General features: G+C 34.6%; 2 protein-coding genes across 2 annotated transcripts; one reads left to right on the forward strand and one right to left on the reverse strand.

Annotated features, from left to right (window-relative positions):
- The first annotated feature begins 12,442 nt into the window (after positions 1–12,442).
- Positions 12,443–13,581, forward strand: LOC116114992 (centromere protein V-like). Its single transcript, XM_031401132.1, has 2 exons — positions 12,443–12,757; positions 12,903–13,581. The coding sequence occupies exon 2, from the start codon at positions 12,966–12,968 to the stop codon at positions 13,368–13,370; it is 405 nt and encodes a 134-aa protein (XP_031256992.1). The 5' UTR covers positions 12,443–12,757; positions 12,903–12,965; the 3' UTR covers positions 13,371–13,581.
- Positions 13,422–15,848, reverse strand: LOC116114991 (protein GAMETE EXPRESSED 1-like). Its single transcript, XM_031401131.1, has 7 exons — positions 15,837–15,848; positions 15,219–15,743; positions 14,542–15,129; positions 14,338–14,464; positions 14,069–14,255; positions 13,827–13,974; positions 13,422–13,734 (listed from the first exon to the last, which is right to left on the reverse strand). The coding sequence occupies exons 2-7, from the start codon at positions 15,704–15,706 to the stop codon at positions 13,461–13,463; spliced, it is 1,812 nt and encodes a 603-aa protein (XP_031256991.1). The 5' UTR covers positions 15,707–15,743; positions 15,837–15,848; the 3' UTR covers positions 13,422–13,460.
- Between the last annotated feature and the right edge of the window lie 380 nt (positions 15,849–16,228).

Consider the following 16,228-nt stretch of genomic DNA (forward strand, 5'->3'; position numbering starts at 1 on the left):
TTTTAATCGTAATCACTTATGGATGTAGTTGTGATAGGGTTGAATAGGTGTAGCTTGGTTTCTGCTTCCTTATATATGAAACGCTGAGTGTAAGCTTCTATTTCTGAAATCCAAATTGTATATGAGTAGTTTTAAGTTTAGCCATTACTTTGCTAAATAAGATGTGGTGCAATCTGGAGATGGGCTTTGACTTGGTTCTAGGTAGTAACAAGGTTAGAAGGGGCGCTGAATAGGAAACTAAGGTCTTTTCAGAGATACACAACATGAACAGTTATGATAATTTCTTGGGGTTTTACCAATTTTACACGGATAAATTGCTTACAGCAAGGGTCAATATGGCATAAAACAGGTATTTGAGCTAAAACCCCTTATTAGTATAAACACTTCCTGAGCTTGTAACAGGGAAACTGTTAAAGGGGAATCAGTGGTCTCAAAATCTGATTAAATATGTACTTATATTTGTCAGGAAAGGAAGTGGATGCATTAACAATGGTTAGTATATTTTGATTTGGCTTCAATGTGGATGTTACAGTCGCTATTTTAACTAAATAGGACAAGAATTTTGGTAACCAATGGGAGAAACGGTCGGGATCAGGAAAAACAAGAAGCTATATAACTATCTCTACATGTATAAAGAGAAAAGAGAAATCTTTTATAACTCTATCAAAATAAAATCATTTTAGATTATATTAAAAAAAATTAATAGTAAATGTTTAAATCAAGAAATTGTGTCCTTGATTCCCAAATGTGGATGGGGCATGTATGTGTGTGGCAAAATAATGAGACTGTGGAAAGATCTTCCAACATCTTTTTTTCTATAAATTATGTCCTTCTAGGACTCATCCGTCCATTAATAACTCCATACTTAAACCCTATTATATTGAGGCCAAAAGCACAAAGTGAAATATATAGTGTGAGGAAGATTCAAGGGCACCTATTTTTTTTACACAAAATATGACACAATTTTTAAGTTACTAGATGTAAGCACTTTGGATAGCTGAGATTCATTTCAACTTGACAAGTGAGATCAGTCACTGCCTTTTGACAGAGTCGTTCAATGCTATGATAACTTTATTGTATTATTTGTGTCCTTAGTCAGAATAATACTGAGGCTACGGACATTTCTAGAATGGCCACCATATGTGATCATATGATTCTCATTATCAAGATTTGAAACAATTGATACTCTCGTCACGATTCTACCATCTTAAGGATATATATCATTACATATAACTATAATTTACATGATATAGAAGAATATATCTTTTATTGATAAATAAACATTTGTTACAGAGTCAATCTTACAATAATTGATTGGCTCTAAGACACCTACTCTAATAGTATGTATGTGTGTGGCAATAATGAAACTGTGGAAAGATCTTCCAACAAATTTTTTTCTATAAATTATGTCCTTTTAGGACTCATCCGTCAATTAATAACTCCACACTTAAACCCTATTATATTGAGGCCAAAAGCACAAAGTGAAATATATAGTGTGAGGAAGATTCAAGGGCACCTATTTTTTTACACAAAATATGTCACAATTTTTAAGTTACCAGATGTAAGCACTTTGGATAGTTGAGATTCGTTTCAACTTGCATATTTAATGTACACCATAAATGACACAATTTAAATTCGATCTCAAGCAGTCAAATCCTTTAATCTTTCTACTCAAAACTTGTGTGGAAAAAATAGGCATCTGAAACATAACCACGCACGTATATTTGAATATTATTAAGAGTGATGTTATTTGGCCCCACACAATTTATCTTTCAAGACTTCCAATTCTAAGTTTACCACATTAAAATTTTTAAGCATATGCAAATGTCTTTATAGACTCCACCTACTTCCGAAAATACCTTATTATTTATATTTATACTACCCATATATGTATTATAAATTTCCAATCCATATTTTTTTCTTTTACATATATTTCATCGCTTATTTTTAGTCAATATCTTCAAATGCATCATTTAACATGTATTCAACCACTTAAAAGGATTTTGTATTAGTACACCCTATGTCTGATTTCGTCTTACACAAAGTTGTTTTTATCATTAAGCAAGGAAACAATTTCAAGTATCCTACAAAGTAATTGGTTTTTATCATTGACCTTTGAAAACAATTTCACACACCAAAAAAAATTGTTTTTCAGATTATAAACAAATCAAAAAAATTTAAATATAAATTTAATTGGCTAGTCTTTCTAATTGTGCATATTAGTCAGTTAATGTCACTATAAATTACATCATATATCAACCTAACAAGAGATTTTGCACAACCTAAAGTTTCGTTTTACACAAAGCTTGGTGGCTGGCTGCAGGCAGTGGCTTGGGGTGGGTAAAGGTGATTTTGTTACAAATTAAAGTTTTATATGATTGTGATGTTTTAGCAACATTTCAAATATAGGGGATTAAAAAAATAATAGAACAAAATAATAATAAAAAAATATTATATTATTATTTAAAAAGGAGAAATTTAGTAATCTACATAATATACCTACTCATTTATCCTTCCAATCAAACATATTATTATAACATACACACCAATTTATTCCAACTAATGAAACACATTTCTCTAAAGATTCATTGATAATCTATCTTTCCAGTAATACAACATTTCCCTGTAATACAACATTCTCTGAACCAAACACAACCTAAATTATATACTAAGTTACTATGATTGGATTTGCATAATCACTCTATCAAGCTCTTTAATCAATAGGTTTAGGCTTGAAGGGTGTATATACTTACTTACTGTCCACTAAATGGGAGTTTCTCAGTGTTCCTTAAAGAATTTGATTTATAGAATATATTCTCTTGTTCTTGTATCATAAGTTTGATGATGTGAAGATTTCTTACACAATGTTATATACATTTGAAAAAAAAAGTTGTTTGATGCTCTTTACAGAGTTTTATTATTGCACGTCAAAAGAAATATCGATTATTCCCAAAATAAAATTATAAATATCTTGACTTCTAATGACAACGTTGATGTCAAAGAATTGAAGAAGACAATTGATGCGGTTAAACAATACAGCAAACGACATATTCCCACCTAAGGTAAAGCGAAATGTCAAGTTCCCACCCTGATTTCATAAATTTTAAATTCCTACCCTTAAAATGTCACTGTTAGCAATTTTAAACGTTGACACAAATATAGAATCTGTTATTATCATATTGCCCTTAATAAGTAAATTAGAAAATTATTTTTCACCCTCCAAGTTAGTAGAATTATAAAATAACCTCACTTCTCAAATTTAACCCTCAAATCTCTCCACCGCCTCTCCGCCTCCACGTCTACAAACCCCCGTCCATCCCACTCGATTTCATCCACAATTCGCCGGCCACAACATCGTCATCCAGGCCATTTTTTACGCCCCCCATGAGTCCCTCACTGCTGCCGCCCCACTGGTGGCCGGATTTTTGGGGTTTAGTCGCTTCACGATCAGGCGCATGTCGGCGCGAATCTGCCATCCATTTGCGCTATGCTTTTTTGGCGAGATTGGGGTTGATTGGAGTTTTGTTTGCTGAGATTTTGAAAGCAGATTGTTTGTATGTTGTTTGGAGGTCGCTTGGGATCGGTTAAGAAGTGTTTTGAGTTTGTTTTCTGGGATTGATGGAATCTGGGGGAGGACGATCGAAGCTTTGTAAAAATTTTTCACTCCACTGTTTGTAAAAATTCCCAAGCAACGCTCCTTTGGACGATGGATTTCTCTCTTTTTTTCCTTTCCTCCCCATTTTTCTTTGAATAAAACTATGTGCACTAACCAATGTATACTAATCCAAGTACTAACATTGGAAATTTAAAATTCCCTCTAAAAAAAAATTTAAAATTTCCAATGTTAGTACTTGAATTAGTACACATTGGTTAGTACACATAGCATTACTCTTTTTATTTTCTCTCTTTTTTCTTTGATAACTGATTGATAGTATGTATTTTGTATTTTATGATTAAATTGTTTAATAGATTATTGATTTGGGTTGGAAGTGTTTGTATTTAGTGATGGTGATGGTGATGGTTGTATGTGGTGGTTCTAGTGGCTGGTCATTTGCAGTTTGAATGTTTAATTAGGAATGACCATTATAACCTTTTATTGTTATATTAATCAATTGTCTGTTAATTTAAGGGTGAGAATCTGGAATTTATGAAACCTAAGGGTGGGATCTTGTTATTTTGCTTTACCTTGGGTGGCAATATGTCATTTGCTCTAAACAATATGATGACACATTTTTAGTTAATATAAGACAAGAAAAATGCTATCATTACAAAGACAATTCAAAGAGGATTACAAAGTGATGTCAGCAAAAAGAAAAAAACAAAAAAAAAGGGAAAAAGAAAGAGAGAAAGAGAGAAATTATAAAGATCAAGGTAACAATTACCTTTCTATGTTCCCTTTATATTTATCATTGTAAAACTAGCACTGCTACTAAGAGAATTGATACACGGCATTGCAGTTATCCATTTGCAAACGTCTCATGTTTTGGCTCTAAGTGTGGTCTTGAAAAGTTGAAATGGAAGCTGGCTCTTCCGCTTTTTCTTCAGTGGCTCAATTTGCTTAGTTCTCAGGCACTAAACTCTAAACTCTAATCTTTATTTCTTCCATCTTCTTGAATATGCATTCAACTTCTCCTTGCAATCCAAGATTTGGGTTTCAGTTATATTATAGATTGTGAAATATATATTAATCTTGTCACTTATGGATGTAGTTGCGATAGGGTTGAATAGATGTAGCTTGATTTGTGCTTCTTTAAGAACACTGTGCATAAGCTTCTCTTTCTGAAATCCAAATTGCGTATGAGTTAGGTTTGAGCTTAGCAATGACTTGTGTAAAATGATTTGGTGCAATTTGGAGATGAGCGTTGACTTGGTTCTGGGTAGTAACAGGATTAGAAGTGGTGCTGAATAGGAAGACTAAGGCCTTTTCAGAGGTAGTAACAGGATTGATGGTTGTAAGTCCTAGCATACCCATTAAATGAAATTTTCTGCAAATTCATTCTGCATAGATGCTTAGCTTTTCAAAAAATATGTACTTCTATCTGTTAGAAAAGGATTCGATGCATTATCAAGGGTGAGTAATTTGAATTGGTTTCAATGTTTGCTGCAATATCATGAATGTTCCAGCTGCAATTTAACTTAAATAGGACAAGAATTTTGGTCACCAATATCAGAAGGATGATGATCATGAAGAACAGGAAGCTGGCTTGTAAATGTAACCATCTCTAAATACAACTTTCTCTACTCTTCTTTCTTGTATCAGACTTGGCCAGAAATTTCTGGAGCTTAAGACTACCATGTGCATTATTGTGAGTCTGGATCTTATGTATGATTCTGTATAGGGTTTAATATCTTCTTGATCCATTAATTTCTAGCTGTGCTTGAGAATGTTGTTTGCATCAATAGTGCTACAACTTAACATTGGCGTTTCTCTGTTTCCCTATTTCTCATGCGCTGCTAATGCCACTGATGCTTTACTTCTTCAATGTTGACAAAAATCTTTGAGGTTCTGGAGCAACCCCCCCGGTACTTGAATTTAGACCTTTTTATCTGTATCCATCTTGATCTTGTATCGCAACTACTGTCCTTTTATGCATGTGCAAACGTGTAGACACAAATTATGTGATCTTATTAATTTAGTTATGTCCTGGTATTCCTTAGGGTTTTGCAATCGCCAGCATTTATTCGCAATAGTATACAATATCTGTTATTTACTGATTGCAGTTACCTCATACACAAGGAAATTACCATCTTGTTGTTTATCTGTTGAAGATTTGTACTGAGAATGGATCATGTATTATAGTACACAATGGTGGATCCACTGTAGAAAGTAAGATGGCGAGTACAAGCGCCAAATAGTGTTGTAGCTTGGAATTGCAACTGTTCTGATTGCTCCATGAGAGGCAATGTTCATTTTAGTGTTCCTACTGAGGTTTGAGCTTTTAGGAGATTCCAAAGATTTTCTTACACTTACACTTTTGGCACTCAGATAGCAAAGCCATATTCTGTAAGGTTTGTGGTATCACGTCATTCTTTATTCCACGTGGTAGTCCGGATAAAGTTGCCATTACATTCGGTGCTGGGACCCAGGAAGTCTGTCCCACGTTGAGATGAAGCCTTATGATGGGAAGAATTGGAGAGGGCACATGATCAAACGACTTGGATTCATGTTCAATTAGGCATCCAAATAATTAGCATTTTCAGTCCGCCTCTAAATGGTTAAGTTAGCAAATTTATGTTTATTGTGAAAGTTGTAGTCCTGTTATTCTGTAGCATAAATGTGTATTTGATGGGTACTATGTCTTTGTTATATAGTGTATTGTCTTTTTCTTAGTAATTGCAGGTGCACGGACAGAAGTAATTTCATAGATTAGAAACACCTGATAATCTTTCCCTTGTGTTTTGATGACATAGTAATTTCTATAGAGATTGGTAGAGATATAATCAGCCTTGTTAAAAGCATAGTAATTTCTATAGAGATTGTAGAGATATAATCAGCCTTGTTAAATTCAATATCAGGTTATCTTTTTTGGTTATTCAGGTATATGAAAAGAAAGAGACAAACTTTTAGCACTATGCGCTCACAATTTTGGGATAGAAATTTTCTAATGTAAGTAAGAAGCTGATTTATCGATGTTCCATTCCTGTCGAGGAAGAGAAATCTTTCAATATTTGCCATTCATCATTCTTCCTACATATTATCGATTGAGCACACCCTGAGTTCCGTTGTTGAAGCTTTGATAATTCATGAAGTTTTGAGAACCTTCTTGTTGTGGTAGGTTTTGGTTTGGCCGATTCTTTTTAGGTCTCAAAACCTATCCTTTATCAGTGATTATGACAGAAATGGTGTATTCATTATTTGGTGACCTTAATACGTATATGCATATGGAAATGACATTTGTTAGGTTCTTATTGCAGTTTAGCTCAACACAAAGGAATTACCATCTTCTTATCACATTGCTGAAATTTGTGCTGGGATGGATGAAATTTAATTGTGCATAATGGCGGATGCCACTGTGGAAGAGTAAGATGGCGAGTCCAAGCGCCGAGTATGGTTGTAGCTTGGAAGTGCAACTGTTCTGACTGCTCATGAGAGGCAATGTTCCCTTCATCGTTCCTTCTCGAAGGTTTGAGCTTTGGGAGATTCCAAAGAGTTTCTTAAACATACACGTTGGGCACAAAACAGCTAAGCACACATTTCTGTAAGGTCTGTGGCACATTCATTCTATATTCCACGGTCAAATCCAGATGGAATTGCAATTACATTCAGGTGCGTGGACCGGGGACGCTATCCCATGTTGAGATTAAGTTTAATGATGGAAGAATTGGGAGAGTTCATATATCAATCTGGAATTGCTTCCTGCTCAGTAAGATCTACATTTCAAGTTAATTGATTCTAGTCATGATGGGAAATATTAAAATATCAATACACTAAATCTCATTCCTACAAGAATTTTCAATGTTTACTACGCGGACGAAGATTGTATCTTGTTGTAATTGAAGAAGTTGTGATAAATTTCTCTCCAACTTCTTCTGGAATTCTATCGAAATCAAATAATTGGGTCTTCAAAATCATTTGCTTCCTCTGGAATTCTCTATCCATCCATGAAGGCCAGTCTACATCACTATCATAGTCTGACTCCCATGACAACTCTTTGTTTCTTTGCATGCCATTAACTTCTCACAAGGTTTGTAGCATCTGATATTCAGAATCATAGTCTCTGCGAAACAACAAACCATGGTTTTATCAGTTCTAGAATCTATAAATAAGTCTACTTTTATGAACTCTTCATTCCTCATCCTGTATGTAACACTGGCGTAGAACTGCAATGCAGAAGAATCAGAAAAAGTGATCTAACTGAAGTTATTATCCATGTTTGTTGCTCAACTTCATTCGTTGTGAATCGGACTATTGCCACTTCGACAAGAATGTAAGGCACACAGCCCTGTCAATAACAAAAAAAAAAAAAGTTTAGAACTGGAAACTGATACAGATACAGATCACACATAATTGAAACTAGAATATGATGTGCATACCCATATATAGCTGTGCCTATGGTGTATGTTTGCTTTGTACTGGTGAACATGTAGATGATGAAAATAGACATAGAGTAGATGAAGAAGGCTTAATTACTCGCGCTCCAACAGCATGGCTTTCTGCAAAGCCGATAGCTTATCTAGAGAAATGAACAGCTGCTTGCTTTGATTCGAAAGCTTCCTGCAAAATGAAAATGGAATTTCAATACTAATAGTGATTTACTTCGATTAAGAGTCACAAGGCTTATAGGAAATGCAAACCTGAGCTGCCATATTGATTTCGAGTTTTCAACCAGGTGTCATGGACTTCCGGAAGCTGTGCTTGTCTCTTAAGAAGCTCTTCCTGTTGTTTTTTGTCCATATTCAGCTAATTCTTGCAGTCTCTTCCTGTATCATCAACCAAGAATGTTTAGATAAACTTTGACGATTTTTACTAAATAGTTTTTTTTTCACATTTACCTGCTCTCTTCAGTGCTTCGGACTGAAATTTGGTTAAAAATTGAAGACCATCAGTGCAGTGGATTGACCCTGAGTAGTTGTTGTTGCTTATCTATAGAACCCCTGCCATGTCCCAATATCATCAGCTTTCTTCTGAAGATTTTCCATCCTGGAAACATTGCATCTCCAACTTTGCCGATCTCCTTCTGTATTTCAATGGCCTCCTCCCTCAGTTACCGACTTCTTCACACCAATTACTGTAAGCATCATGAAGCATGTCATCCCTTCATCAAACTTTTCCTTCATTCTCACTTGTCCTACTCGCAGCTCCGCTGAGAAGATGCGATTTTCATGGATTGGTGATAAACAGCTTCCGAATGCCTCGACAAACATCCTATGCTCTTGTACACCCTTTGCCCTTTGAGCTACACTTTGAACCCGGAGATCAATCGAATCCAACGAATCAAAATCTTGCTGGAACTCTGCAATGATTATCAGACTTGTCTTCTATAATTTCCAGCTTGTTTTCTGTATGTTCCGCGGAACGTCTAAGGTCATTCACCAATCTCTCAGTTTCATGCTGGAAGGCATGAGCCCTGGCAATGAACAAACAAAACTTCAGCTTTGTTTCAAGCAGTAAAATTCCTAATTCGATGAAATAACTATTGTACTTAACTGTAACTGATAGAATAGAGTTGGTTTCCAATAAGAAAGCAAGATAAGTCTTATGCTCTTTGTCGTCTATTCTTGAGGCAATTAATCATGGCAGATTTTGGATCACAGTAGAATGGAGGTTCCCTGAGTCCTTTTGAAAGCAATCACTGAGATGCCAAGCAAATCTAGACCTTTTCTCTTCAGCGGCAATAATCACCGAGCAACCAGCAAAGAGATGTCTATAAGCTTTTTTCCAACAAGTGTTTGAGCCAACCAATTTGCCTTTAGCTTCTTCAACAAGCTTGCTTTCCCTTCTCGTTGTGAAGACCCTTTACAAGAATTCAGCACACAAAACCATTGGAATTATCTTTCATCCGTGAAGGAAATCGTCAGCTTGTGTTTTCTCTGCAGAGTGCCAGAAGAAAACCACCCCCATGACTGGCACTTTGGTGGAATAAAGAATAAATTAACAGCCACAGAATGAGGAGGACAACCCATTTGATATTCTCTATAAATTTTTCCAGTATTATGAAACCTGCAAAACAGTGATCAAATTCAATAATTCTTGCCTAATTTATGCATGCTAAAAATCTGCTTTGTTCTTATATCAAAAATTTTACACATTCAGCTTCTGCTTCTAAGCGAGAAAGAGAATGACAAGAAGACTTTTTTAGGACAAAGAACGATAAAACTTGAATTGCAGTAAAGCAGTCTGAGAATATGAAATGACAATTAAAGGGAAAAGTTAAAAAAAAAAAATATATATATATATATATAATGGATCGTGACATATATAATTAAACACAAAAAGAACAACATGGAACATCTCACAATTATGAGTTAATTTATTTGTTCTAAATGACCAAAAAAACAAAAAAAAAAAAGGCCTCATTCTGATATTTCTCTTCTATGCAAAATACAGTGTAATTATTCAACTGCAAAGAATTTCAAACTTTTTTGTGAATTGCCGAGGATTCCCATGATTGTGTGCTCTGTTTCTGGCAGAGCATGATAGAAATATAAATAATAAACGGCGAATTGTAACTAATGACGAAAAGGACATGCAGAAGATGAAATAAACCAGACGTAACGAAAAGTCATTTTCTTGGTTTATAGTATTGATGACTTACAGGTACAAATTCCAGACCTCTGTATATTTTAAGTTATCTTCACCTTTCTTGGCGATTCTGTCCATGACCAAACTTAAAATTCATTCCTAATGACCTTTTCTAATAAGCACAGCAGGGACGGTTAACACCATATATAACAGAAATGTACACACTCCAGCATGGAGTGATTAAATAAATGAAGAAGTGGACGGAACCCAACCATACGAAATCACAAACTTTGAATATGAACAGATAATAAACAAAAAAATTCAGAGAGAAGGGAGGGAGAAACCTTATAGGATAATTGTGTGTCGCAGTGTTGTGTACTGTGGAATGTGTTTTGACTCTGTTGTCAACGTAGTTTTTTGTAGAAGGAAGGTGAAACAAAGGATATGATATATATATATATTATAACGGTTATGACGCTTGAAGAGGAAACAAAGAAATTAAACGGTGCATGTGCTTCTAAAAAGGGTGAGTGCCCATTAAACATCCATCCTTTAGGCATAACATTGATTGGTTATTCTTTCTAATAAATGAAGCTTCTTCAGAAAATATTAGTTTATGGTAACAAATCTTTGCATTTAAAAGATTTAACTTATATACACATGTTCATATCTGAACAAGAAGAGGAAACTCATAATTTAATTAATGAGTTTTGAGTCCTCATATGTTAAATGATCTGTTTTTTTCCAGGTTGTGGCCCGTTGCCATCTGGAAACACTAAAATTAACTCATAATTTATTTTTAAGCCTTGGAAAACAAATTTAAAATCATTGTTATTAGTATCTTACAATACGGAATATATATCTTACAATATGATTTGATACGAGTCACCAACGATATGTATCAGAGAATGTATCCTAAGCCTTTCGATACGTTAATATGTGTCCTATGATACGATACGTATCCATTCATATCCTTAAAAATATTGATACAAGTTGATATGACTTTATTAAATTGGGTCGAAGGCTCAAAAAAAAATTCGGATCGAGTCACCCAACCGAGTTCACTAAAACCTGCCTAAATTTACCCACTTTACATGAAGAAAGTGAAAAGGAATATGTGTTACCTACTTTTACGTGATAATAATAACACTAGTGGAGATACAGATATTGACATTGATATTAGAAATGATATGAATGGTTGAAAGAAAATGATATAGATTATTAATTTTGATAATGTAATACTATAATTTAAAGTTAATAATACCACAAAATTCCTTAATTAATCATAAAGATTATATTAATTTTTATAAAATTTTTATTATTTTATTTATTTTTTTGAAAAATGTGTATGCTACGATACAATACGATACACAATTCAAAAAATTAGGTTTTTGCTACACGATATTATACGCAATTTGACAACCATGTTTAAAATCTTTAACTTCTCATCTATAAAATTGAATTCAAGACATTGTACAGAGTTACCAAGAAAATTCCGGGAAAATGGCTAAGAAAAGGAAACAACACTACCCTGACCATTCTTATTTGAGTAATGCTACATCTACACTACGCATTATATCATTTTCATTACACCATGATGTGACATATCCCACATTTACACAAAATTTTAATTATTTTAAAATTTTAATATTATAATAAAATAATTATTAATAAAATGGTGATGATGTAATAAAAATGATGTAATGGATAGTATAAATGTAGCATTACTCTTCTTATTTTATGTATGGTATAGCTTACAAATTGAATTGAACCTCCTCGCCCTAATTTTTGTATGCACGTCACAGAGGGACTGAACCAGTTACTTCAAGCAAACAAATAGATGATCGTTCTCCAGCTGTAACCTCCGGTTATACCGAAATTGGCCACAGTTTTAGTGTTTATATCTTCTATTGGGAGAAGTTTCAAGTTCTAAATGCTTGATTTCCTCTTTCAATTCTTGCAAAGTAGCTTCCCTAGAATTGTGTGTCCCCCGAACATTGGCGTCACCCATTAAATTGGAAAGATGTTTCAGACANAAGTTGTAGTCCTGTTATTCTGTAGCATAAATGTGTAATTTTGATGGGTACTATGTCTTTGTTTATATTGTGTAGTGTCTTTTTCTTAGTAATTGCAGGTGCACGGGACAGAAGTAATTTCATAGATTAGAAACACCTGATAATCTTTCCCTTGTGTTTTGATGACATAGTAATTTCTATAGAGATTGGTAGAGATTATAATCAGCCTTGTTAAAAGCATAGTAATTTCTATAGAGATTGGTAGAGATTATAATCAGCCTTGTTAAAAGTCAAATATCAGGTTATCTTTTTTGGTTATTCAGGAATATGAAAAGAAAGAGACAAACTTTTAGCACCATGGCATCACAATTTTGGGATAGAAATTTTCTAATGTAAGTAAGAAGCTGATTTATCGATGTTCCATTCCTGTCGAGGAAGAGAAATCTTTCAAATTATTTGCCATTCATCATTCTTCCTACATATTATCGATTGAGCACACCCTGAGTTCCGTTGTTGAAGCTTTGATAATTCATGAAGTTTTGAGAACGTTCTTGTCGTGGTAGGTTTTGGATTGGTCGATTCTTTTTAGGTCTCAAAACCTATCCTTTATCAGTGATTATGACAGAAATGGTGTATTTCAATTATTTGGTGACCTGAATACGTATATGCATATGGAAATGACATTTGTATATAACTTATTGCAGTTTAGCTCAAAACACAAAGGAAATTACCATCTTCTGATCACATTGCTGAAGCTTTGTGCTGGGATGGATGAAGATTTAGTTGTGCATAATGGCGGATGCCACTGTGGAAGAGTAAGATGGCAAGTCCAAGCGCCGAGTAGTGTTGTAGCTTGGAAATGCAACTGTTCTGACTGCTCAATGAGAGCCAATGTTCACTTCATCGTTCCTTCTCGAAGGTTTGAGCTTTTGGGAGATTCCAAAGAGCTTCTTACGACATACACGTTTGGCACAAATACAGCGAAGCACACATTCTGTAAGGTCTGTGGCATCACTTCATTCTATATTCCACGGTCAAATCCAGATGGAATTGCAATTACATTCAGGTGCGTGGACCAGGGGACGCTATCCCATGTTGAGATTAAGTTTAATGATGGAAAGAATTGGGAGAGTTCATATAATCAATCTGGAATTGCTTCCTGCTCAGTATGAATCTACATTTCAAGTAAATTGATTCTAGTCATGAATGGGATAAATAAAAATATCAATACAATAGCTAAATCTCATTCCTACAAGAAGTTATCAATGTTTACTACGCGGACGAAGATTGTATCTTGTTGTAATTGAAGAAGTTGTGATAAAATTCTCTCCAACTTCTTCTGGAATACTATCCGAAATCAAATAATTGGGGTCTTCAAAATCATTTGCTTCCTCTGGTAATTCTCTATCCATCCATGAAGGCCAGTCTACATCACTATCATAGTCCGACTCCCATGACAACTCTTTGTTTCTTTGCATGCCATTAACCTTCTCAAGCAAGGTTTGTAGCATCTGATAATTCAAGAATTCATAGTCTCTGCGAAACAACAAACCATTGTTTTATCAGTTCTAGAATCTATAAATAAGTCTTTCGAAACAAAACTTTTGTGAACTCTTCATTCCTCAAACCTGTATGTAACAATGGCATGTAGAAGCTGCAATGCAGAAAAAATCAGAAAAAGTGATCTAACTGAAGTTATTATCCATGTTTGTTGTTCAATTTCATTCGTCGTGAATCGGACTATTGACACTTCGATCAAGAATGTAAGGCACAGCCCTGTCAATAACAAAAAAAAAAAAAAAGTTTAGAACTGGAAACTGATACAGATACAGATACACAATAATTGAAAACTAGAATATGATGTGCATACCCATATATAGCCTGTGCCTAATGGTGTATGTTTGCTTTGTACTGGTGAACATGTAGATGATGAAAATAGACATAGAGTAGATGAAGAAGGCCTTAATTACTCGCGACTCCAACAGCATGGTTTTCTGCAAAGCCGATAGCTTATCTAGAGAAATGAACATGCTAGCTTGCTTTGATTCGAAAGCTTCCTGCAAAATGAAAATGGAATTTCAATACTAATACGAACATTTACTTCGATTAAGGGTCATAAGGCTTATAGGAAATGCAAACCTGAGCTGCCAATATTGATTTCGAGTTTTCAACCAGATGATCATGGACTTCCTGAAGCTGTGCTTGTCTCTTAAGAAGCTCTTCCTGTTGTTTATGTCCATATTCAGCTAATTCTTGCAGTCTCTTCCTGTAATCATCAACCAAGAAATGTTTAGATAAACTTGACGATAATTTTACTAAATGAGTTTTTTTTTCACAATTTACCTGCTCTCTTCAAGTGCTTCGGACTGAAATTTGGTTAAAAATTGAAGACCATCAAGTGCAGTGGATTGACCCTGAAGTAGTAGTTGTTGTTTATCTATAGAAACCCCTGCCATGCTCCCAATATCATCAGCTTTCTTCTGAAGATTTTCCATCCTGGAAAACATTGCATCTCCAACTTTGCCGATCTCCTTCTGTATTTCAATGGCCTCGTCCTTCAAGTTACCAACTTCTTCACCCAAATTACTGTAAGCATCATGAAGCAATGTCATCCCTTCATCAAACTTTTCCTTCATTCTCACTTGTCCTTCTTGTAGCTCCGCTTGAGAAGATGCGATTTTCATGGATTGGTGATAAACAGCTTCCGAATGCCTCGACAAAACATCCATATGATCTTGTACACCCTTTGCACTTTGAGCTACACTTTGAACCCGGAGATCAATCGAATCCAACGAATCATAAATCTTGCTGGAACTCTGCAATAGAATATCAGACTTGTCTTCTATAATTTCCAGCTTGTTTTCTGTATGTTCCGCGGAACGTCTAAGGTCATTCACCAATCTCTCAGTTTCATGCTGGAATGCATGAGCCCTGGCAATGAACAAAAACAAAACTTGTCAGACTTTGTTTCAAGCAGTGAAAAATTCCTAATTCGATGAAATAAACTAATTGTACTTAACTGTAACTGATAGCAAATAGAGTTGGTTTCCAATAAGAAAGCAAGATAAGTCTTATGCTCTTTGTCGTCTAATTTCTTGAGGCAATTAATCATGGCAGATTTTGGATCACAGTAAGGAAATGGAGGTCTCCCTGAGTCCTTTTGAAAGCAATCACTGAGATGCCAAGCAAATCTAGACCTTTTCTCTTCAGCGGCAATAATCACCGAGCAACCAGCAAAGAGATGTCTATAAGCATTTTTCCAACAAGTGTTTGAGCCAACCAATTTGCCTTTAGCTTCTTCAACAAGCTGCTTTCCCTTCTCGTTGTAAAGACCCTTTACAGAGAATTCAGCAACAAAACCATTGGAATTATCTTTCATCCGTGAAGGGAAATCGTCAGCTTGAGTTTTCTCTGCAGAAGTGCCAGAAGAAAACCAACCCCATGACTGGCACTTTGGTGGAATAAAGAATAAAATTAACAGCAACAGAAGATGAGGAGGACAACCCATTTGATATTCTCTATAAATTTTTCCAGTATTATGAAACCTGCAAAACAGTGATCAAATTCAATAAATTTATGCTTCCAGTAATTTATGCATGCTAAAAATCTGCCTTTGTTCTTTATATCAAAAATTTTACACATTCAAGCTTCTGCTTCTACGGCGAGAAAGAGAATGAACAAGAAGACATTTTATAGGACAAGGAAACGATAAAACTTGAAGTGCAAGTAAAGCAGTCTGAGAATCTGAAAAGGACAATTAAAAAAAAAAAAAAATATATATATATATATAACGGATCGTGACATATATAATTAAACACAAAAAAGAACAAGGAACATTTCACAAATTATGAGTTAATTTATTTGTTATGAATGACCAGAAAAAAAAGGTCTCAAATGTGATATTTCTCTTCTATGCAAAATAAAGTGAAATTATTCAACTGCAAAGAAATTTCGAACTTTTTTGTGAATTGCCGAGAATTCCCATGAAATTGTGATGCTCTGTTTCTGGGCAGAGCATGATAGAAAAATA

Source organism: Pistacia vera, unplaced genomic scaffold (assembly GCF_008641045.1).
Source record: "Pistacia vera cultivar Batoury unplaced genomic scaffold, PisVer_v2 Contig729, whole genome shotgun sequence".
Classification (NCBI taxonomy): Eukaryota; Viridiplantae; Streptophyta; class Magnoliopsida; order Sapindales; family Anacardiaceae; genus Pistacia; species Pistacia vera.